A 23,867-nucleotide genomic window follows, 5' to 3' on the forward strand; every position below is an offset into this window, starting at 1 on the left:
TGCATGACTACGAAAAATTCACATGCAAACCAAGAAACAGACAGCTTGTTGTAGATGTCCAATTAGCTTTCAGTGTTTCCATTTTGTGAGGATGTTATCATTATTAAGAGGAATTAATTAATGTTGTTAATGGACATTTTGTAAAATACGTGTTTTTGTTTCCTTGGCGAAAGTCACTTGAGAAGTTTAATACTGATCTGCTCCTCTCTGCATGTAAGGGAACACGTGCGTTTCCAAAATGTAAAACTATTACTTTAAGCGAATTCATACAACAGTGTGTTACATTTTATCAGTGCATGCAAGCTTATGGGCATGTCTGTGATCAATACACACTGGCAAATATACATTCCGAGACAAATCAGACAACACATCTCACTTCATCAGTCGGTTGGTTTATTTATCATTAGCATTGACACCAAATGTACTCTACTGTTTCTCTTGCTATCATAGGAGATGCATTTTGAATTGTAAACAGTGAAAATGATAAAATGCATTTCAGAAAACTCCTTACAAGCAGTGTATGACCAGGGAACAGAGCAGATTGTACCTGCTCTTGGTTTCTTTTTTTAAACAATACATGTCATCTTATAGTTTTGAGTCTCTCATATTTACATAGTTACAGCTGGGTCCCATGTTCACCAGCAGAGACCTATGGGTTTAATGTTTTTGTTTGTTTTTAATGTGTTATCACATAGTTTTCTTAAAGAATTATATTTACAACCATAACAGCCCCCAGCTGCCTGCTGCCAGGGGTTAACACATAGTTAGAATCACTTGCTTAAAGTTCATTAAACTACTTATGGTTCTTGAAAGTTTAAGTTGTAAGTCAACCTTATAGCTCTATGTTTTTTTCTCTCTTAACAAATAAAGTTAATACAGAGCTCAAGCCATTCATCTTTCCCATAACAATTCAAAACTATACAAATAAAAGAACAAACCAAACATAACAATAAAATAAAAAAACAATATTGCACTTAAAGTTCAGGCATTGGACCTGTTTAATGGTTAAGAGGAAAGTGAGAGCTTTTTAGCTGAGTGCTTTAGAGGAGGTGAGGGTGTCTGTAAAAGCATCCAGCAAGTTAATCTAAATAAATAGGCAAACCTTTGTACAACATGACGCCTTTTTTTTTTCCTCCAACAAGAAACGAGCAACGTCTTGCGTATTGCTCAGGAGAAATTGGGAGTGCAGGTTTGAACGCTAAAGCATATAAAAACACTGAGTGTGTAGAAAAACAGAAGATAAACCAAGCTGGAACCTGTCATGGCAATGTCCTGAGAAAAGCTTCCTCGATTAGTCCAGAATGAGCTACAATGGTAAAGGAAATGTCGTTTGGCTGTTCGGAACATTTTCTTCTTCAGTTTTCGTTCCTTGTTGTAAACAGTCTTTGGAGACAGGAAGCAAGTCGTCTTTCTCTTCCGCTACTGGCTTTGAATGCGACTTTAAATGTCTTTTAATGTGAGAGTGACACGTATCTGCGTTTCATCACAGCTCCAGTCCATCCTTTATTTATATGTCTGTGTTCTTTGCCCGTCTCTGTCTCCATCTTTGTCCCTGCTTTCCAGTCTGGGGTTGCACTGACTAAGGTGAAAGCTGTTTGCAGAAGCTTTAAAGGAGGTGTAGGTGTACAACAGAGATGCGCGTGAAATAGCCATAATGCTAGCTTTCATTCAGACATCCTGTTTTTGTTACCCCTCTTTAATACAGTTTGAATGGGAAAAAAACATGAAGAGAAAGGACTTTGTGTCGTACCGACAGCTTTGAAGTGGCTTCACAGAGAACATGGTGGAGGAAAGGAGGGGATTTAAAGTGGGAGTTTTAAAAGGAAATTACGGTAAAATTGACAAAACAGTACCGGACTGTCTTCATGTCTGCAGGGTTTTCTGAGCAACCCCTCTTTTTCTCCAGTACAACTGGGGAAAGAAACGTAGAAACACAACCAAAAGACTGACACCACAAAAAAGAGAAACAGTGATCAGACACTAGCTCCTGCTCTAGCCCTCGTCTGTGGGCGTCTGTACTTTTACACAACCATCCATCCATTCATCTGTCCATTCATTCATCCATCCACCTGGTAACTGTGTAAACTACATTCCTTTGCAGTGCCATAGCTTTGCCACGTCCTCTCACATCATGAAAACAAAACAAAATCATAGTGGACAGGATGACATACACAACCAAAAAGTAAAAAAAGGCAAACAAAGACCCTCACATCCTTCCCGCCCCCTCTTTTTTCAAGTCTGACCCTTCTCTTCTCTCTACATGTTGATTCTCTTCTCCATAGATCTTTTCAGGGCTCTTATGAAGAAGATGAAGTCGGAGTGGAGCTAGCCTTTTTTTGGTTGATTAAGTCCACGTAGAGTTCTGAGCGCAGGAATCGGGGGTATGAGTCCTTCTCCATCAGCCCATATATCCGCCGCTGCGCCAGGTCAAAGCAGGAGCGTGTCACATTCTGCAGGTTGTCCTTAGTGTGATCTCTGGTGTAAGAATCCAGATTTACCTGCAGGGAGAAAAAGATCAAAACAAGTTAGAGAAGTGCACAATTACAATGATGTTTTGAAGAAGGGACAATGCATGTTTTATTTTTTGCAGGAAGCTGTTTTGATGCCATTTTCCCCCTTATTTAAAACTGTGTGAACTCTTACTCACCTCTTTACAAGACTGGATAGCGATGTATTCTGCAAAGATTTTCTTGGCTTTGGAGGCCATCTTGGACTGCGACTTAACTTTCTTGTATTCCTCACATGCTAGCCAGAATTCCAGATTCTCTTCGCTGAACTCTGTGCGCAGGAAAGCTCTGAACGCTGCCAGGCCATCTGAGAGAAAGCAGAGAGGAGGAGGTGGAGAATAAACAAGAGGAGAGTTGACTCGAGCGCCATGGCAACCTCGCAGCCCAAGCGCTCCTTGGAGTTTCAGAGACCAAAATAGCGCCGTGGCGGCCTCTTGAATCATGTGGTTGGAATAAAGTGAGACATAAAAAAACCCTAACAACACTGCGGGATACATTCAAGTCTTTACATCTTTGAGGTGACATCACCCACTCTGCAGCATGACATCTTTGCAATCCCCTTTACTCATGCTGGGAATGAACAAAGGGAGTACTGTTTCAGTGTGAGAGGAAAATGACTAACTATGACACTTTAGGGTTTTTTACACTTTTAAGTGTAAGGAGGAAAGGGCTAATTCTGGCACGCTGGGCATTTTAAGTTTCAGTCCAGTGAATGATTTGAGGAAGAAGGCATCCAGGAGAAAGAATAGCAGGAAGTCGTGTCCACCCACTTTTCCCGTCTGCACCTTTCCGTTCCCATGAATCACCCACGCCACGCTGATAAGCAGAGCCAGTGAAGGCTGTCATCTCTTACCTCACTCTGGTAAGCAGGAGTGAGGTAAGAGGTAGGAGAGAGGAAATAAGAAGGGGGAGAATAAAGAGGCCAACAGAGCCCAATGAGGAACAGATGTAGGGCTGGCTTTCTGTCAGCTTTTCAGGAGAATTGGGATTCAACAGTGGGGAAGATAAACTGTGTGTGGGGGGGGGGGGAATAGCAACACACTCGCAGGTTGCCTGTTTCAGTCTTTCCTTTTTTCTCTATTTAATGCATGGAAGTAGTTTTTGGGGGATTAGGGAAACTTGATGCAAACACACGCTTGCTGCATCACTGTGTGTGTGTGTGTGTGTGTGTGTGTGTGTGTGTGTGTGTGTGTGTGTGTGTGTGTGTGTGTGTGTGTGTGTGTGTAATCCATGTATCAGTGCAAATATGTTTCCCAGTGCTCACCATCCTCCCCCCACCACCTCATGCAAGCACTGTATGTCTAAATGAACCCACTGTCTACAACTGTTTTGCACTACATCATGTTTCCCAATTTATCAAAACAAAAGTACAGATGTAGGATAATAAGGAGAAGATGACAATCAAAAGACATACAGACGGAATAGAAAAGTTACTTACATTTGTGTGTGAGCAGCTTGTCAAGTGAGTCCCCCCATTTGAGTGCTTCCTCCGCGGTGGGCCTGCAGATAAAAGCAGAGCGATTCTTTAACAAGCCCATCTCAGCCAGGTTTCTCATTGTGTGACCCATCCGCAGAACTTTGTCTATGCTGTATGGACGAGTGGAAACCGATCCAGGTAATTCCTTGCCGTTGTTTCCCTCCACTCTAGTCTACTGTTCTTCTCCTCTCATGCGGTTCTGCTTTGTGAAAGCTGAGAGCACCGAGAGCCATGAGTCTCTCTGCTCTACCCTGGTTGGGGGAGGTTTATATATTCCCACTCAATGCCACTTGGAAGGAGGGAGAGGAGGGGCTCCAGATCAACCAATGGGGATGTGTTGTCAGGTTTAGAGACCTCCTCCCCCACCAGTGTTTGGCTGCCCCCTGCTGCCTCTCATTACTTCTGTAGACTGCTGTAAAGCATGCCTCTTTACAGTGATCATCTGTAATACGCATCTGAGGCCTCAATGTAAGCTGTAACAAGTTTGATATGTTATCTGTTTTACATTTTGGATACTTTTTTGTTATATATTTGAATTCCAGTAGACATCTTTGTTGGAAATGAATTAAAGAAATTTGCCATGATGTTTATTTTACTGTTATGTCTTCAACAAACAATTAAAAACAAATGTTGCTTCATATGTTGAAGAAGCTGCTTGTCAAAGTGCACTGCCAGCTTAATAATATAAAAGACATTTTAATACAATATCTAATAGAATACACATTTTTTCACATGTTCTACCTAATGAAAAACCCAATGCCACGACAGACAATTAGCTATCCCTTCTTCAAACGCGCCTTTGTTAAAATAAATATTCTCTCATTCATTTTATTACCGCCACACATTACAAACACTCCAATCTCTGCTTCTGCCCACATGTCTGCCTGCCAAGGCCAGCTCATCACCAGTTGTGGCAAGACCCGGAAAACAGTCTCACTCCCACCCACATGCACACGCTGTCAGGAAGTGGCCACTTACTTGACTGACTTCATAGATTTGTCTAACTTGCTGGCTGGGTTGCTTCCTGGGGATTCATTCCTCCTCCGCAGGAAAGCCAGCCGATTCTTCATGTCTTTGGCCCTGGGTGAAGGACAGATAGAGAGAGGAAGAACAAAGGGAGAGCGAAGGGAAGATTTATGATTACAGAGAGAGAGGGAAAGTTACGAAGGTAAAATGGAATGAGGGATGAAAGGAATGATGAAGGAGACAGAGGAGGTGGACAAAAGGAGACATGGGAAGAAAGTGTGTTGAGCCTGAGTCCAAAGTCCACAACTAAAACAATCCAAGCCATGGGAATCACCAATTAAGATATTCCGCATTGTAAATCCAAATGAAATCAAACCCAGAAAAGCCAGAAAAGGTGAAAATAAATGTTGTATTGTGTACATTTCAGTCTTCAGCCAGGTGTGTTGTCAAGGTAAGACAAAACTTTTCCAGAAAGGCGGATGTCAAGCTCCCTTTCCCCGCTTCGTGTCAGCGCCTCGCCTGTCAATCTAATATCTCTAACAGTCTTTCGTGTAGATGCGTCCCTGGCAGGTTCCTCGGCAGGGACTGAGCGAATGTGGCAGAGAAGGAGGAGAGAGACTCAATCCTCACTCCTCTGTTTCATCACGCCATCTCCATGTGCCTAGAGGGCTTGCTGAGAGGGAGGTGACCCAGGGCCGAGGCAACAGGGCACAGTGACCCCTATTCTGCTTCTCACCTGCAGCAGCATCCAAAACCCCCTGACCGACCTGTTTCACCTTGCCCAAACCATCACACACACACCCTGCGCCACCTTAAATCTCACACAAGGTGATACACCAACCCTCAGTCCCCAAGGGTTCGTACAGAATCCTGCGCAATCCCATAATCCCATGGTGCCTGTCCTGGCTTTTCCCGACCCGGAGCACGTGCTGCCTCATTGGGATGTGACCTCGCTCAACACCCATTTCCTGAGTCCCTGCTTTTGATTTCCACTGTGGATTGGCTGGCCCGCTAATAATGCAGCACGGCGGTGTGAGCTAATCACTGCAAGCTGTGCCACCGCCAGCCATCAGCCCCCAGGAGGGCATGTACACCCCAAATTAGGAAACAAGGCTTCCAGTTATAGACACTTGTGATTCAAATGTGCACACACAGGGGGGGTGGAAGAATTCACAAATGCGGATTAGCACAAAAACTGTACAGAGATGTACTTGGATGGGGATTAAAGAAAAGCCCACACGAATATTTCAAAGAACCCCCTCTGCACCTGTGCCAACTCATGCCCACTTCACTGGTGCTTTCATGCCTATCACAGGTGTCGGAGAACTCCCAGTCTCCAATGGTGAGTGTATGTCTGTGTGAAGGGAAGTGGGAGAGATAATTTATGCATGCGTACATGCACGGTGGTTACATTGCGTGGCTGTGGGAGCGAACAGAGAACACAGTCAGCTGTCTGGTGTGAGTTTTTCCAACTGCTGAAGGACAGGAAAGGTAGAAACATGCCCGCACACATGATACAACATGACTGCATGAGCTGTTGGGAGCAGCAGCTGAATAGCTCTTTTAGAATCACGATGAGTGTGACTTTGTGGGTGTATTGATTTCGGTTTGTTTGAGTTTGGGGGTTTAGCTGGTGCAGATTACTTTAGGTGATTCATGGAACCACAGGAGGCCTTTTTCAGAGCATTTGTAAAGTTCAGGAGGGTAAAAATGCCAAATGAGGGAAATAGAAATGAATGTACCGGCAATAAATAGAAAAGGCAAAAGCATCTATCAGTGTGGATATCCAGAAAAAGCTATGTGGGAGGTTTTTCTTTTACCCAGGCAAGATCATTTGAAAAAAATAGAAACTCCAAAAATAGATTCAAAACAAAAGAGAGTGAAAGTCTTTTAGAGGACACGTTTTAAATTAATTCCTCATCTAATCCTAAGAAATACCTTAACGGCCACACAGCATCACTGGTGGAGGGATGACTCATCCATTGATTGAAACAAGGCAGGATTAAACCAGATGTTGAACTGCTGTATTAAGACCTCTCTTTTATTGGAAACATCAGGGCGCTCTTATCGGTATCCCTACAAAACGCTCACACTTGCCCGCCTGAAGGACATTATCACCCAAATAAAAACTCTCTTGCTGTTAAATAAACTCATAACAGAGCGGGATTCATTTGATTGTTCTATTTTTAGGCAGCTCGAGGCAATTAGGTCTCGAGCCGCTCATGTGTTAGCTGTTAGCCTCCTTCTTCCATGTGAGGAAGAGAAGTGTTTTATATGGGCTGGAAAATATTTTCCTGGTCTGACAAAAGACGCCTTCTTATTTATGTCTGGCTTTATACAAGCTGAGCCCGTGTGATGTGACAATGATGTCATAGCAACAGTCACTTTAAGAGAAATGTATGTTTCTACCCTGCCACCATGTGGGTGTCAATAGATACTGCAAACACAAACATATTCTTCTATTCCCAATAGTTGGTGTCAACACTGGAAACAGCTTGAGCCTAAATAATCCCATGATTTATATTTCAACTTGTTTTCAGAAAGCTTAAGCAAGAACTGACACTATTCTGGCAAACATCTCATTTATATTGCATATCATGTTATTGCCTCATTCAAACCACTTCACATTGGCAACTGCAGAAATGATTTTTTCACCTCAATAATAGGTCACTGTGGGAGGTGTGGGAAATTCAAGCCATAATTGAAACTGCCTGTGTGGTTATTAACTCAAACAGAGTCAACAACAACTCCAATGCGAAGAAGGCCACAATCCTCCTCCCTAAATGCGGGCAGACACATCCTTCATCCTTTGAACAGCAACAGCCAGTGGGCTAAATTCATGTCTGTGACCTCCAGACATAGAGGATTGCATTGTTATAAAAAAAAAACTATTAGCATGTAGAGTGAAACCTTCTTGGGTGTAACTCTGAACTCCTTAACTCACACTTTAAACAAGAGAAAAGTGGGCCGATACATTCAGCCATGCTCTTCATACCAACAAGGCCAATATTCCTTTATCAGGTTTATTCAATGTCAGAGATGGAAAGTGGTGTTGTATGCTTAAGAATGATATTATACCCAGTTCTCTTAGCACCTATGTGCTAATGGCACCTCTCACAGTCTCTCATGTGGAGCACCTCTGTATTTAGAGTTGATACTTTACTGTATCTGCAAATAGCTCCCCAGCACCCTTTGCAGTGTCCACTAATCACACTTTGTTTGATTCATGACAAACACTAAACCCTCCACTTAATTTAATCTGCTCAAAGACTGACACATGCTCTTTAAAGGATTATCAAATTATGATGATCTTTGATCTAACACGCTGCCGTCCATAAATGTATGCTCCAATGACCCACAAGCTCACAAAGTGTTTGCAGCATGTGTACACACACACACACACACACCTCAGTGTCTGTTTGTGTCTTTGCAAGAGAGCGATTTATGTGCTTGAGTGAAGATGTGAGAGGTCTTCATCTCCACAATTATCTGCAGGTTTCCGTCCTCTTATTCCCTCTTTGCTTGGCTCACATTAGACATACTAATAGCAACCCACCGGCTATTCCTGGTGTTCTGGAAAGTAGGCCGCACTCCCAGGGAAAGGCTCTGGGAGCACATGGTCGAGAGCCGCAGACAGACACACTGCAGATCACAATGAACCATGCAAGCACAAGCCAATTCCACTGCCCCATTTCATCCCACTTTTGTTGTTTGCTATGTAGAGCTTTGTTTCCCACAATGAGAGGACTTTGCCCTTTGTAAAGCCTATGAGATTCGGGGTGCAGTGATGAGTACAGCATTGAAATACAGTCAGTGAGAGCAGCAGTCAAGTTTCAAGCATGTTTCAACTCCCTCTGCTACGTTCTATTTAGAGATGGCTGTGTATGCAGAACACGACACACAAACAACACGGTTGAAGCGCGTGGCTCTGTTTGTGCCTCTGTGCGAGAGTATTGGGTCAAGGGTTGTGTCAGTGTGTCTGTAACACTTGAAATAACATTTACACGGCATGGGCTCTGACTAGAAAGATGAGTACACACTGTAACGGTTTGTTCTGTTCTTTGCTCACAGACAAAATAATCCAGAGATGATACACTGTAACACAAAAAGGAAGAGAAGTGCCTCACAACCAAGACTTAAAGTCACTCTGCCATGTTCCTAGAAGCACAGTGAAAAAGGGAATTGTCCTCAATTTCATCCATAAATATAACACTATGTCATTCAGTCTCCCTCAATCAAACCCCCAAAAAAGCTATACTTCTGAGCATACTCACCTTCCTAGCCACCAAGACCACATGAGCAATCCTATTCCTGAAATCCAGGCTGCGTATAATAAGCAAAAGGGGCAGCCTTGAGTTAGAACTCAAAGCTCCTTCCTCCAAAATAGTTTGAGCACTTTGGTCTCACGGGGGTTTCGTCTCCCTCACTGCGACTGTCAAATGAGATCCATGTAGAGGTCAGATCGCTTCCTACCAGCTTTAGAGCATCGATTCCGGTGGGATGTTAAACAGTCCCCGCCCATGCTTTCATCATCCTGTCTTCTGATGTTTCTTATTCTCCATAATCAAAGTGCAGAAGAGCCTTGCTCTTACCTTTCCAGGTACTTCTCTGAGAAATCAACCATAGTGTGAAACATGGGTGCCAGCATGTACGCAGGTTCACTTGGTGGGTGTGGAAATTAGACTGCATGTAAGCGTGTGTCAGGAGGTGCTCAGGGCCCAGGGGTTTGTTTGACAATCACATTCCTCCAACCCCTCAGAGGATGTGTTGGAGCTTTATATAGTCCGGGGGGTCGGGGGAAGGCGGACCCTGGGCTAAACCAATCACCACGCAGAGTTGAGAGAGCACAGATTCCTTCCACTGGGGTCTGGACCCTTTTTTTTTAGTTTAAGGATTGGTAAGTTGAGGTGACCTTTGTGTAAACCAATGACTTTACTAATCAGTGGTATATTGCTCTGTTTTAAATCTAACATCAGGCTACAAGACACACGTTAAAAGCATCAAAGTATCATATCATCTCTTCTGTAGTTTTTCAGTGAATGCTTGTTTGCATTAAATTGAATTCAACAGATTTTTATAACTGGCTTAGTTTCTGTCTGTGTGACAGTACCATCCAATCTGTTCAATCAAGAACAGAAAAAAGATGAACTTGAAAAATGTGTTCAGTTTGCTCCCTGTTTACCTGTTTGATCTTTAACCTGATTTAGCCAGGTTTTAAAGATGATGTTACAACCAGATGCTTGACTTAAGGCTGTGTGTTGTCCCTCTGATTGAGTAAATGTACACTATGAGTCCAGACAGAGTCGTGCTCTAAGCTAAATGTATGAAACTTAAGGTCCATAAGTATTTATGAAGCCAACTTTGGCTCATCCTCACAAAGTTAATAAAAGAATGTTAACACAGTTATTGTGGGGAACATAATTCCACTCAGCGCATCAAAGTCTGTTTAGAGGCCTTTGGGGGTATTCTGCATGAAAACGGAAAAAAGTAATAAACTTGAGTTGCCTCAAATGATGCTACTTTATTAGATTGCAATTGAAATGATGGCTGTCAAGTTGCATTGTGTGTTTATAGAAGGATCTTTATTGTCACTGTGCTTAGAACAATGAAAATGTAGGTAAAGTAGGTGCTAGGATTTGACAAGTAAGAAGAATGCATGGAATAAAAACGAATCAACAATGTAGTAGCAGTGCAATGTGTGGAGCACTCTTAAAAGCACTATTGTGTCTGACCATGTGCAATAAATGCCTAAGTGTTCACACCTTGGGATCCAGCTGTTATTTCTTAGTCTATGTTATTTACTTGTTATAAGGTGATGAGCTGTTCCATTTTCAGGGAGTCCACTTAACTTTAAAAGAAGTGCTTGTAGATGTATTTATATAACCTGAAAGGCGAAGACGCTTTTTAGACATAATGGCTTTGAGTGGTTCACATAATTTCAGCACTGATTGTACAACAAGGTCAGTGCACATCATGTCCAACTACAGAACTAGTGTTAATTTTCACAACGCTCAAAAGGGGCCTCACATGGACTTTGGCAGCAAAACCATGAAAAAACCACAACAACAATAACAACATATGAAATCAATTATGTGCCTGGGTACTGCAACAAGGGATGGCACAGGATCAAAACTATTACTCTACATCTCTCAATACTGAGAAGGTTACAAATATATATTTAGAGATACATACAGTATATACATATATGTACAAAAAACACAACCCTACAGACGGTGATGTGTGCTGTATTTGTAATAAACACTTCCCTCTCCAACTGTCACTATTTATTTTATGAATGGGACTTTGATACCTGTTAAATCACTGTAGTATTGTAACCCAAATATAATTGGAATAATCTACATTTCCACACAGATCTGTCTGGTGCACTAGTTCATGTAGGTTTATGGCTTTATTGCTACTTGCTACAAATCACCGGTTGGAAAAAAGCAGTATAGTGCTAAGTGCAGGGATATATTGCTTGGGGTTGCAGAACACCTGGAGTGGGTAACAAAACGTGATAATGGAGGGGGGAGAGGCTGAGATAATGTGGACAATGTCAGGAAAACAGCTGTTCTGGATCCAAAACACTAGACACAGGAAGTACATTTGTACAAAAGGAGAGAAGAAAGAAGTGTATAGGAAGTGCACAAGGGAAATAAAAAGAGCAGAAGAGTGAGAATGTTTAAGAAGTTGATTGCTTTTCTCCTTGTTTTTGTAAATGATGCATATGGGCCCAGTCATGTAGAAGAAGACAGATGCTCTCACATGTAAGTATCATCTCACCTCTATGTGATCCATTTTATTATTTTCATGCATGTTTTTACGTCAAGAAATGATGTCTGATTAATCCAATCTTTGTGGCATTAATGATGCGTAGGGTGCTTAAGGGAAGAACAACAGTATTTACAGAGTAGGATGAACATATTCCAAGATGCACACAATGTACAGAACAGGACAAACATTAAGAAGAGAGGGAATAACATCTGCTGCAACTACTTCATCCCCCACTCCAAAAAAAATCCCAAGACCAAAGTTCAAAATACTTTCTTTAAGCTATAAATTGCTCCATCTTACATTAATTAGACCAGATCAGATGCTGTAGGCCACTAATGTCCATCTACACGCTCCAATGGCTCTGTCTATGTTATGTTGCATATCAGCCTGCATCTGTAGGAAATAATTTAATTTCCTTTATGTTTCGTTATATAGAATGCCTGAGATTTCTATCTATAGCAACCACACATTGCATTTGTATTCCTTGGAGGTACACAGAGAGATATTGTATTTGAGGTATGTTTATTGGTGTGACTTCATATGATTAAGTAGATTATTGCCCCTGGTGTTGTTTAGTGTGGCAAAATGAAAAATGGCTGGATATTGGTCTAAAGGATATTATAAGCGATGGAGGCTCAGATTATTGAGGATAACATGGAAACTAAAAGACGGGTGTAAACACTAGTGCTCAAGAACTTCTCATATTGACTAATGAGGGCATACAATTGTTGCAATCAATGGTGGAAAGTCATTTTGTCTAGAGGAGACGGGGAGAAAAACGCTTCTTCTAAGCAGCTGTCATCAGCGTCACGTCTCAGCAGTGCCTTTTAAAAAGCCACAAACACAGGTGAATCCATTTAGGCTAATTAGCGTTGCACCTGGCGGGGCAATCAGACATTTACATCGCAGCCAATCAACAACTTGCACTTGGACAAGGGAAAGATAGAGCCTGGTGCACTAGAAAAAGAGTCTAAATTACTTACTTAGTCAAAAAAATCTCTTAAAATAAGGGTATTTATGCAAGTGAAGAGGTGGCACAGAGCACAGAAGATAAATATTACGTTTACAACTCTATTACATTTCTTGAGTCAAAAATGTCATAATCCCCTTAAAAATGGAAAAATAAATTAAAGAAGAAACATATTTTGAGTGGATTAGTTAAAAATGCAGGGATCCATTTAATCACAGTTTTGTTTGATTTTGAAAACAAACAAGAATCCTCTGCAGGGACAGTGATGTGTAATGAGAGATGACCTAACATCATGATTCATGTTTGTTTACCTACTGTGGTAGGAAACTCACTGTTTGCAGACCATGACATTTGAGCAATGTCAACAAATGCTGTTAGCCAAGTTGCAATGTGTGGCTAGACTAAATTTGTTATGATAATTTAACTTGTAATTTGTGTACCAAGTGTGACGTTAAATAGAATCAAATTGCTATCACACATTCTAGATTTCAAACTAAATTTTAAGGAAACAAAACACATGTTTTAGACCTAAAAAAAAAAAAAAATGACGTATGCTGTGAAGTGTCTGTTATTAATGCAAAGAAAGCTGGTCTGAAGCGGTTTTGCAGGAGTGGACAAAACGCGAGATATTTTGGACTTGGGGAAAAGGCTGTGGAATCTTAATCACTTAATCTGCTGGTTCCCTAAACAACATAAAAACTCAGCTTTGGCAGAAGAATGGGCAGCCATCAGGCACTGTGAGTGGTTTCATTGTCCTCTCGGCGTGAAATGTGCTTTCATCTTGATGAACAGGAGCGTAAATAAGGCTCATTGAACAGCTGATGAATCGCTGAGGCGTCGACACACATCTCACACACCTTACTGAGAATGTCAGACACACATATGTTACAACAGCACACACATCATTGTCCACTTAATTAAGTAGATGATGATCAGCGCTGGTTGATTAGCTTTTACAGTCACCTTAAGCCTCAAACGTGCTTTGTCATTTGCAGCTCTGTGAACACGTGCAGGTATTGCACAGGCTGTGACAGTGGTCAACATATTTATATGCACCATTAAAGTGCAAAGAAATGAAAAATCTGAAACCTATTTTTACATTGAAGAACGTTTAAGGTTTAAATGTAGCCATTGTTGTTTGTGCATGTCCTGACATCTTCTGTTCACTAATCCACCCACAACACATTGTCAGAGAAGTCCTGGGGTCTCAATTAACCCCCCATGTGCTTTTTCTTTATCATTCACCAATGGTTTAGACATGAGTAAAGACATCCTTTAAAAGTAATGGATGCTAAAGCAGGGTGTAACATTTCGACCCTTTTACTGGGTATACAAGTTGATTAAATTAGCATGAAACTAAAAGGCTCACAACGAAGGATTTTTTGTCAGGACAATGAAAGATCACTCACTGTTATTCCTTTAGTCTCACATATTTGTATTCTAATTCTCAGTCTTTGTTACAAGTAAAACATAATATGCATTTCCCTGTTTCCAACTTTCACAATGAGCAGAAGGTGAAACTGAGAATAACCACAGAAAGGAAACATACACCAAAAAGAAACAGATTTGCTTGAGTACTTACAGGTTCTTGGATTTCTTCTTCTTTGTTCCTTCGGGGCTGACCTCGCAGCTACAGGGGGATCCGGCGCTCAGCTGAGGGGAGATGAAGGAGAGCACACACTGCATCATCCACCCTCCACACAGAGAGAGGGCCCTGTAGCCTCATGCAGACACTGCGACTAGCTTTAACTAGCTCCAACAGGCAGGGACAACCTCAGTCGGATAGTAAGCTAGTGAGTCCTCGGTGTGTCCAGTTAGGCTACACTGAGACTAGTCTGTAACACACACGGTCAGCCACCAAAATTATTAATCCATAACAGCAGTCCATGGTGTAAATCCCACACGGCAACACTCTCAGAAGTGTGTGTTTGGCTGAAAACAGTCTGACTGTGTGCATGCAGCAGATGGTGTTTGTCAACAGGGTACAAACAAAGTAAGGAGAATCTGCGAGAGTGAGAGAGTGTGAAAGACCACGGCTGTTGTTTCTGCTGGCCTCCAACTGTGCCCCTAGGTTGGAAGTGTTGAGCCAAGACCCCCGGTTTCACATTACACTTTCTGCCAACCCACCATTTTCATTGGTTAAAAAGCTAAAAGGAAGTTGCTGCAGGGTGGGGAAGGGGTCAATCTGCACTAATCTCAAGGCCTGAAGCTGCCCCATTGTGTGTGTGTGTGTGTGTGTGTGTGTGTGTGTGTGTGTGTGTGTGTGTGTGTGTGTGTGTGTGTGTGTGTGTGTGTGTGTGTGTGTGTGTGTGTGTGTGTGTGTGTGTGTGTGTGTGTGTGTGTGAGAGAGAGAGTGTGTCTCTAAATAATGAGCCATTGTATTACAGGAACACAGTTTAATCTGAGCTAGATACTGGCCACAGCTGCTAACACATGGTTTAATGTTCTCTATCTCTGTGGGACCTAAGTGAGTTTAAGCCTTGAGAGTGAGGACATTTTGGAGACTTGAGGCCATTTTTGGCTGGCCTTCACTTCCTCAAGGTGCTGTTTTCAATAAAAGTGACACTCTACACCAAAACACTCACCTCCTGTAGGCTTGAAAGTAGGCTGTGAACAACAGCAGCGGGAATTTAGTCACTTACAATGGACTCCAAATATCTGTAGAAAACCTTTAAAAGGTCCCAACTTCCACCAGCAGTAACATAACAATCCATATTTACCCCTTCTGCACAATCTTTTCTGCCATACAACGTTTTACCATTGGAATCCACCGTAAGTGCCTGAGTTCATGCTGACCGCAGCTGTTGTTACCCATCAGTGAGAAAGCTACAAAGTTTTATTTCTTGCAAGAAGATCAAAACCAGCTGTTCCCGCCTGTTTCCAGAATATGCTTAACGTATCCTGGCTGTAGCTTTATATTCAACAGAAAGATGCTAGATGTTTCAACAATCTTAAAAGCTTCTCTCAGCAATAACGTCAGTATGACTTTGTCACCAAAATGTCAAACTACGTGTACGTACATGTGAAGGGTCATCATGCTAATTTTAGAAGTTAAACAGGCATCATATCGATGAGGGACCTCAGTAATGTAGTCACACAACCACATGGATATGTTTTGTGTGAATACCAATTGTGGAAATGTGTGTGATCATTGTGTTTGTGGGACTTTGATTCATGTAAACAATACATTTTATCCCCATGAGCAAACATATCCTGCATTATTCATCTATGTAAAGCCACCCTCCATAACACAAATGCCTCAACCAATATCCTGTTGTGCTTTTGCATTGTTTTTACCATAGTTGCTTTATGAGAGATCTTTTATATTAAATCTTTCATGGCTTCAAGTTTGGCTGTGAATTGTTTTATCATTCCTTTATTTTAATTCACCATTTGTATAAAACCCTTGTTCCTAGAAAATAAAAATCCCCAGTATTGGAGAATGGCTGTGTCTGTTTACAATCCTTGATAGCAGTAGAGCATCCATCTTTCATTTGATTGTCAGTTTAAGAAGTGTAGACTGATGCGCTCTGACTAAAGTTACTGTTGACTGTGAAAGGTTAATGAGTGTATAATGTGAAGGAATTGCCTAAAATATGGACAACCTTGGATCCTGGACAACATATTTTTGTAGCTGCTGTTTGATGCTATACTGACAAATGCTCAATAGTAAAACTGGGTTAAAAAAAATTGGTGCTTGAAGGTATTTAAAACAAGAGTTTGAGGGGGGGGAGGGAACAAAAATGAATAAACAGGAACAGTCATTAAGTAAAACTTTTAATTTAGTGAACTGTGCCGACAACTCTAAACCTAAAACCAGTTATATTTGATCAAATGTATATCCTCCAGCTTTAAGACTAACTTCATGATCCAAATTGTGCTACAAACAAAGGAAACCACGATAAACAATAGAAAAACGACGCAAGTTTGCGATCTCGAGAGGATTATTCAGGGGTTTTAGGAGAACAAGTTATGCTGTGTGGAGGGATAGTCTGCATGATGGGTCAGCCTTTTTCCAACTAGCCGCCTGCATGTAAAGACTGGATGCCCATTCACACCAGAATGCTATGTTTCAGTTGGATGAGATCTACTGTAAATACACACCGACAATGAAATGTGTCTTCTCTGCTGCTACAATAGGCATCAGCAAGGGGCTAATTAGATGCATATTTAGAATCATAATGTAAAGGGTATGTTTGAATAAATCTACACACTACTAACCACATCTGCAGTAGTAATAAAAGAACAATGTGGATGGTATCCAAGCAGAAGCAGTGCGAAATCGGAGGCCAGGGATGGACCATAAAACAGATATTTTATAAAAACCAGGTCTATATCTATTTTCAGGTATGTTTTCTTTTCTTTTATGTATTCCTTCTGGCAGCCAGACTCCACCCGGGGCCCCCCTACACACAAAAGAGACTTTGACACACCACACACACACAGTGTGCCTGGCAATAACCAGAGAGACATAAAAAGTCTAAGGCTTTTCTAAAAATAGCCCTAATGTGTGCTTGTGTGTGTGTGTGTGTGTGTGTGTGTGTGTGTGTGTGTGTGTGTGTGTGTGTGTGTGTGTGTGTGTGTGTGTGTGTGTGTGTGTGTGTGTGTGTGTGTGTGTGTGTGTGTGTGTGCAGGCTCATGTGTATAGACTCCACGCATGCCTCACTGAAGACAGTAAGAAAACACAGGATCTGCCAAAGACCACACCACAGTAAAACCCCCCAAGCATGGGATGCAGATGTTGACACGCCATTTGGGTTGTGGGATGGCTGAGCAGATACACAGATAAAGGTTTAAACTGTGTGCTACACACATTTCTTTTTTTAATACCTATTTTTACATTCCTATCTACCATACATGCAAGCACATGTGAGGGCAATAATGTGAACTAACTTGTTCCTGGCAATGCTAAAGTCAGTTCGAAATTAACTTGTTATTATAACCATGTTCATTCAGCCAAAGTCAAGTGAGCTTAGTGTGTGTGGTTGGGAGAGAAGTTAGGAAAAAAACAAGGGGCTGCTGTTCCCCAAGGACCATTTGCCTATCTTTGTCTCAACAAACTGTGCATTCTATCCAGAACAAACACATTGTAAGAACAATATTCTAAACACAGCTATGAAACATTCTTGACCAAGACTCAAAGTCTAAACCTAAAACCCAAAAGGTGAAGAAATAAATATTTGTATTTGTGTTTTTAAACTATTCCCCCACTTGAACCCTTTAACCTCTGCAGTTTTTCTTCATCAGAACTCCCTCAGACTGCTTCCTTCCTTCTCATTCCATGGTTTCTTTTTATTTCAAAACAAATTGACAAGCTGGCATAGGAACAATGTTTCAGGGACTCGGAAAACCATTTTGTGTACAGCGCAGATTTGGATTTGTGCTACATGTTAAATCTTAGTTTCCTGACATTGTGTGGCTCTTTTGTGTGTGTGTGTGTGTGTGTGTGTGTGTGTGTGTGTGCGTGCGTGCGTGCGTGCGTGCGTGCGTGCGTGCGTGCGTGCGTGCGTGCGTGCTGGAAAGACCAGTATTGGAGCTAATATCTGTAAGATAGAGAGAAACATTTGTTGGCTACTGCACTTCTGTTTGTATTTACTTTCACTTTCTGCTATTAAATAAATAGGAGTGAATTAAAGCTTAACCAAAATCGCTGTTTATCAGGATGTGGAATCTATAAAGTGCACAAATAGAGGAAGAAATTATCCCTAAAATTGTCTCCATGTGACTCTCCAAACCAGACTGCACTACTTTAATTCACAGGAGGCATCTGCTATTGGGGATGCAGAAAAACCTGGTTGTCAAACTTCCTACTTCCAAAAACTATGAATAATTTTCTATTTCCATTTTTTCTTTCTTGCCCACAATTGTATCTTTCTTTTTAACATCAACCTACTTGGATACCTTGGAAAAACGTTCAATGAATGAGCAATAGACAACAGCAGGTCTGTTTGAGAAATAATGAGGTGTGAATCACAGTCAATTCTCACTGTCTTTTATTGTGAGCAATATGTGCTATTGTTCATTATTCGGCTGTTGCGTCTAACATAGAAAACTTTTTGATACAACAACTAAACTAATAAAAAAACTGCAGCCGTTTTAGAGACAAGTGTTTTTAGTATTATCTTTACATTCCAGGTGTGACTTATCCATAATTCATGTCCAGTGCGAATGTGACCCCGAAAAAAAACCAACTGTTCAGAATTAAGGAATCTATTGTGCAATTCTTTATTTTTATTAGGTTCTATTTTAGCTCTTCCATCCATGCAAACAGGCCTTATATTAATTCATTAGCAACAATAGCTGTTATTATGTTGGACTCTAATAGCAACCTATTTGCATAACCTGTGTTAGTAAACTACGCAAATAACCTGACACAGCTTGCTTGTTTGATAATAATGTTGGCCATTTCTTGGTCTTGATGAATGTTTGCACTTCCTCGTAGATCTTGGCCAGCGAGTAGAAAGAAAATAAGAAAAAGGAGACTAAAAACAGAAAACTGGGCTCCAAAGGAGATTGGAGAAACAATGGAGCCTTTATACGAGCCAGAAAACACAGCGAGATACAGAACAACAAGATTTAATAAAGGTCCAAACTAAAGAATACACAAAGAAACGTGGGAGAGAAATCCCAAAAACTAAAGGCTAAACCTATTCTTTCTTTGATTCATAACAAAGTTTTAATTTGTGGAGAACATTTCTCTGACGTGTTTACCTCTTTAATTTTATTTGATGTGTTATTACATAACCTAAACATAGCCTAAATGCCATGTTTGGTTTTCCATTGTTTCAATTTATATCAAAGGAAATATTTTTCCAACGTCCTTTACATATGAAAGGACATTTTGGGGTGGGAATAAACTTGTGGTTGTAGCGTAGGGAGTATGATGTTTATGATATGTGTGTGTGTGTGTGTGTGTGTGTGTGTGTGTGTGTGTGTGTGTGTGTGTGTGTGTGTGTGTGTGTGTGTGTGTGTGTGTGTGTGTTTCTGAGTGCTTGTGTAATGGGATGACAGCTGCTGACACACTCACTCACAAAATACACACAAACAATGGTAAAACCACAATATGCACTAATATCTGAAAATAAACTCAGAGGCCCACAGACAGGATACTGAGTCAGTCTGAGTCAAACTACATAATGAAAGCAGATACAAAAGGTGCATTGTCTGCACATTTGTGAGAGAGAATATGTGTGTTTTGTACTTGATCCGACTATCCTCTGCCTCCTGTTATTCAGCACTGCTCAGGAGAGGGCTGCTTCCCATGTCACAGGATGTTAATGAACAATGCTTGTGCAAAAGTCACTTCTCGGAGCTGCTCTGAAAAGCTGGCAGGTTACTGAGGCCTGGAACTGTTGCTATCTATTAAAATGTTACTGACATTTTCTGACCAGCGGATGACCTTTCTGCTTGGAATTGAAATGGCCACGGCCTCAAAATCCTTTCCAAAGCTGGGAGCTATGCAGAGACCGTCCACTAGGAAAACGAAAAGGCCAATATTTTTGTTATTGTCTGCAGACACAATGGAGCAAAATACCTTTTTTTATGCTACGCTAGTTACATACATAGTTTCAAAAGCTATTTTACAGTTATGCATGTATAACCAATGCAATCTGGTGCAGCCAGCCTCTGAGGCTTCATGTTGGCAGGAACTCACATAAGGCAATTAGCAAAGATGATGGATTTGTCACTTGCTATGATGACGCAACAGTAAGAAGATATTATTGACATATGCCCTAACAACCCCATCTATCCTACAACTGGATTTAATAGCTGACAAGATAGAAAAACACATTTAAAAAAAAACAATATTCTGGCCGTGTAAGACTTTGCTGTGCATGATTCATTTATTGTTTTGGTTGGAAAGATTAAGTTGGGGGTTTAATTGCAGAATCCAAATATCATTGACTAGCTATTAAGGTTGCACAGCCATTCATTATAATTACTGTACTATATTATAGTGTTCTAATAAATAATTATGGCATCGATCAAGTTGTATTTAACATGTCAGTGTCGTAACTATCTATTCATACAGCTGTTTATTTGTATGATGCCCTTGTTTAATGATTAAATAATATATAAATAACATTCTTGGTATTGGTCTATTACGAGGTTATGTTAATATACCGAATATTTACAGCATCATTGGGCTGCATTTGTCATGCTTAATTGCACTTGTGTTTTTGAACATTTATATGAGTGACGTCAATCACGTTGTCGCTGCTTGCCACCCCCTCTACATTTTACACTCTCATTCAGACCATGCCAACACCTTGATAAATATAATTGTAATATCTATCTAGTAAGTTTCATAAGGTTTAGGTGATATTTCTGGCTGATTATTGACTACAGGAATTCTATTCACAGCCAAAAAAAAAGGGCTTCTCAACAGACAAGGGCAGCGATTTTTTGGAAAGCAGCGGGCTCGTTGGGATGAGATGTATGGCATTTGGGAGGGAAGGGAGGAATGCTGCGAATGAGAGTCAGAGGTGGCAGCCATGGAGTGATGTCGATCACAAACACGCTCATGTAAACAAAGTGCTTCACCTCGCAGTGGGAGTAAACAACACGAAGCATTTGTGTAATATCAGACTGTAACCTTTGACTGTATTTGTATAGTGACAGAGAGGTGGAAACATCTGTTCCCTGTGTTTGTTGTGTGAAGCTGGAGTCTAAGCTACAAGCCTCATTTAATGTGTTTTAGATTGCAAAACCATTAGCCTCAAGTCGCTAAATGTCTCTGTCATAGCACCATTCATTTCCATATATAAACAATCCAATAAAAACTGAAGCAAATTATAAAGTTATACAGTAGAAACTGCTAAGGCGCTCCCCAAGGCTTTATACCGACAAACTCAGGAATCCATCCAACTCTAAAAGTGATGTTTGTTTCTATTGAAGAAAAAAATCTATACTTAAACAAAATAAATGTTCTTGTTTACTTTTATGTTTTGCATTATGTCAGTTTTTATGATAATACCAGAGCAAACAGAGATTATGTGCTTGAGTTTTATCAGTCGTTTACTGAACAAAATGTCCCAGAGAAAAGCATTGAAGGTGGTGCAGTCGTTCACACTGTATAATTATTTATTATAATTTACTCAGACTAGAGCTAAAAAAAATAATGTATTATTTATTCTGCGTAATAATAAATCAGTGTTTTACTTCATGGATAATGAATGCAGCAAAAGACAGACAGAAAGACAAATGCTGTCGTACGGGGAAACTGAATGGGATTTTAGTCTATTAAGTAGGGAAACTACTACAATGTGTTGTTATCATAGTAGGAAGGCCAGAAGCAGGAACACTTAGGTAATAGCTACATTTTTAAAACTAATGTAATGTTTTATTTCATAATGCACACCTCTTTCTAATACAAAGTAAACTAAGATGCCCATATCTCAACCGCTGGCTCTTATTGTTCCCTTGACCCTGTTCCCGTTCTGCGAGGACAGCATGTGTGTTCCCATCATCGCACAAGCACTATTTACCCTGACTCCTGCCTTCTAATTGATTCTGTGTGTGTGTGTGTGTGTGTGTGTGTGTGTGTGTGTGTGTGTGTGTGTGTGTGTGTGTGTGTGTGTGTTGTTTCTGCATGTGCTGCTACACAGTTGTGTGTGACTCAAATTAAAACCTAGCTAGCGTAACGTGCTGATCACATAACTGGCATGCAGATACAGTACACCGCGTACTTGTAGTTTCACTGTATGTACAAATCTGACTCTAAATACATAACAAAAAGTTGTGTGTCCTACGCAGACCGGCTTGCAAGTGGTTGCCTGAAATGGTAGTGGATGAGAATTGAAAGGAGCAACTGATTGTTTTAGGTTGCTGCAGCCGTTGATCTCCCCTTTTGTTTTGAGGTTTTTCTGCCCATTTCTATTGTGTGTAGCTGCTGTATTATCTTAAAAGGAAAACAAATCTTAGTCATAGTTAATGATGTTTAAGAACTTTGTTATGGCTGAAAGACTTTCCACTACAATTTTACAAAATGTCCTCCCTGTCTCCTTTATTATTTTGTAGTAAAGTTATAGTACATCTATTCAGTTCAACTTCCCCTATTATCTTTGGTTATATATGTGATCCAAAGCCTACGTAGGTCTGAACTTGTGTGCGTTAGTGCCAGTGTGTTTTGTGCACATGTGCATGTATATCCGAGAAACCACACATCAATATTTATATAACCGATTCGCAATTCAGCTAAAATACTGCTATGGCAACGGGCGCTGTAAACACCTCCACTCAGACACATGCAGGACAGAAACCCGCAAGCGGAGGCCTTCTGGATCCTCTCTTGGATTAGGCCAACGTCAAGCGAGGGCTTTGTTGTAACATTAACAGCATCCAAAGTCTTGTCACTTATTGCCCATACTGCTTACACTTTAGGGCACTCGAGTGGGCAGAAAGCACGTGTCTGCTAAAATGGTTCCAGTGATTAAGCACCATGACAGAGGGACATCACGTCTTACGAAAGAAAGACATCATCAAAACCCTGAACAGCGTTTTAATTTAAAGGTCACTGAGGAGATCTGATTGCGGCTAATAATGTTCCTTCTCGTTATTGGGTTAGTCATGTTCATTGTCGTCATATTCATTTGATCAGTTGGACCAGCTGAGACTAACTGAAACAAAGTCCTTCATCAAAGCCATTTCCAGGCTTTGAATTGTAATTATGTTATATTGTTCCATTTATATCATACATTTATATACATAATTATATATAATAGCATGGCCCCTGTTTTAACAGTTTTATCAAATGTCAGTGCTGTTAGGAAGTGTCATGTAATCCGTTACCATGAGGATAGTTAAAAGTACAGTGCCAGAGGCCGCTGTGTGCTGACATTCAGCGTTTGACTTTTGTGTTCCTCTGTTGAATTTGGAAACAAACAGGAACTTTTTTTTTTTTTTTTCAATCAAAGGAAGCTATTACCTTACTCACTCTCATTGTTTTACAGGAATATCAGATTTAATGGATGGAAACTACATGTTCCCACACTCCTTCACACATGGTTCACTGCAGAAACTATCCAGGTAGCTCATTAAAAAATGTATAATCACAAACAGCCAAACAGTTGCTTAAGCAAGAGCTTAATGCTCGCGCAAGGATTTGTAAAAGTGTTGAAGTCCACATGGAGCCTATTGAGTGTAGTACAGAGAAAGAGAAAAATATATACAG

At 40.8% G+C, this 23,867-nt stretch overlaps 1 protein-coding gene across 3 annotated transcripts in view; it reads right to left on the reverse strand.

The window, feature by feature from the left end:
* Positions 1-372: 372 nt before the first annotated feature.
* Positions 373-23,867, reverse strand: part of rgs3a (regulator of G protein signaling 3a) — a 126,636-nt gene continuing 103,141 nt past the window's right edge. For all 3 annotated transcript variants that reach the window (XM_063890376.1, XM_063890378.1, XM_063890377.1), the window contains 5 exons: positions 14,277-14,347; positions 4,963-5,064; positions 3,946-4,007; positions 2,648-2,814; positions 373-2,498 (listed from right to left, as the gene is read on the reverse strand). In XM_063890376.1, the coding sequence (XP_063746446.1) occupies positions 2,298-2,498; positions 2,648-2,814; positions 3,946-4,007; positions 4,963-5,064; positions 14,277-14,347 (603 nt within the window). In that variant the 3' untranslated portion in view covers positions 373-2,297. The remainder of the gene's footprint in view (positions 2,499-2,647; positions 2,815-3,945; positions 4,008-4,962; positions 5,065-14,276; positions 14,348-23,867) is intronic.

Source organism: Eleginops maclovinus, chromosome 8, assembly GCF_036324505.1.
Source record: "Eleginops maclovinus isolate JMC-PN-2008 ecotype Puerto Natales chromosome 8, JC_Emac_rtc_rv5, whole genome shotgun sequence".
In the NCBI taxonomy this organism is placed as follows: Eukaryota; Metazoa; Chordata; class Actinopteri; order Perciformes; family Eleginopidae; genus Eleginops; species Eleginops maclovinus.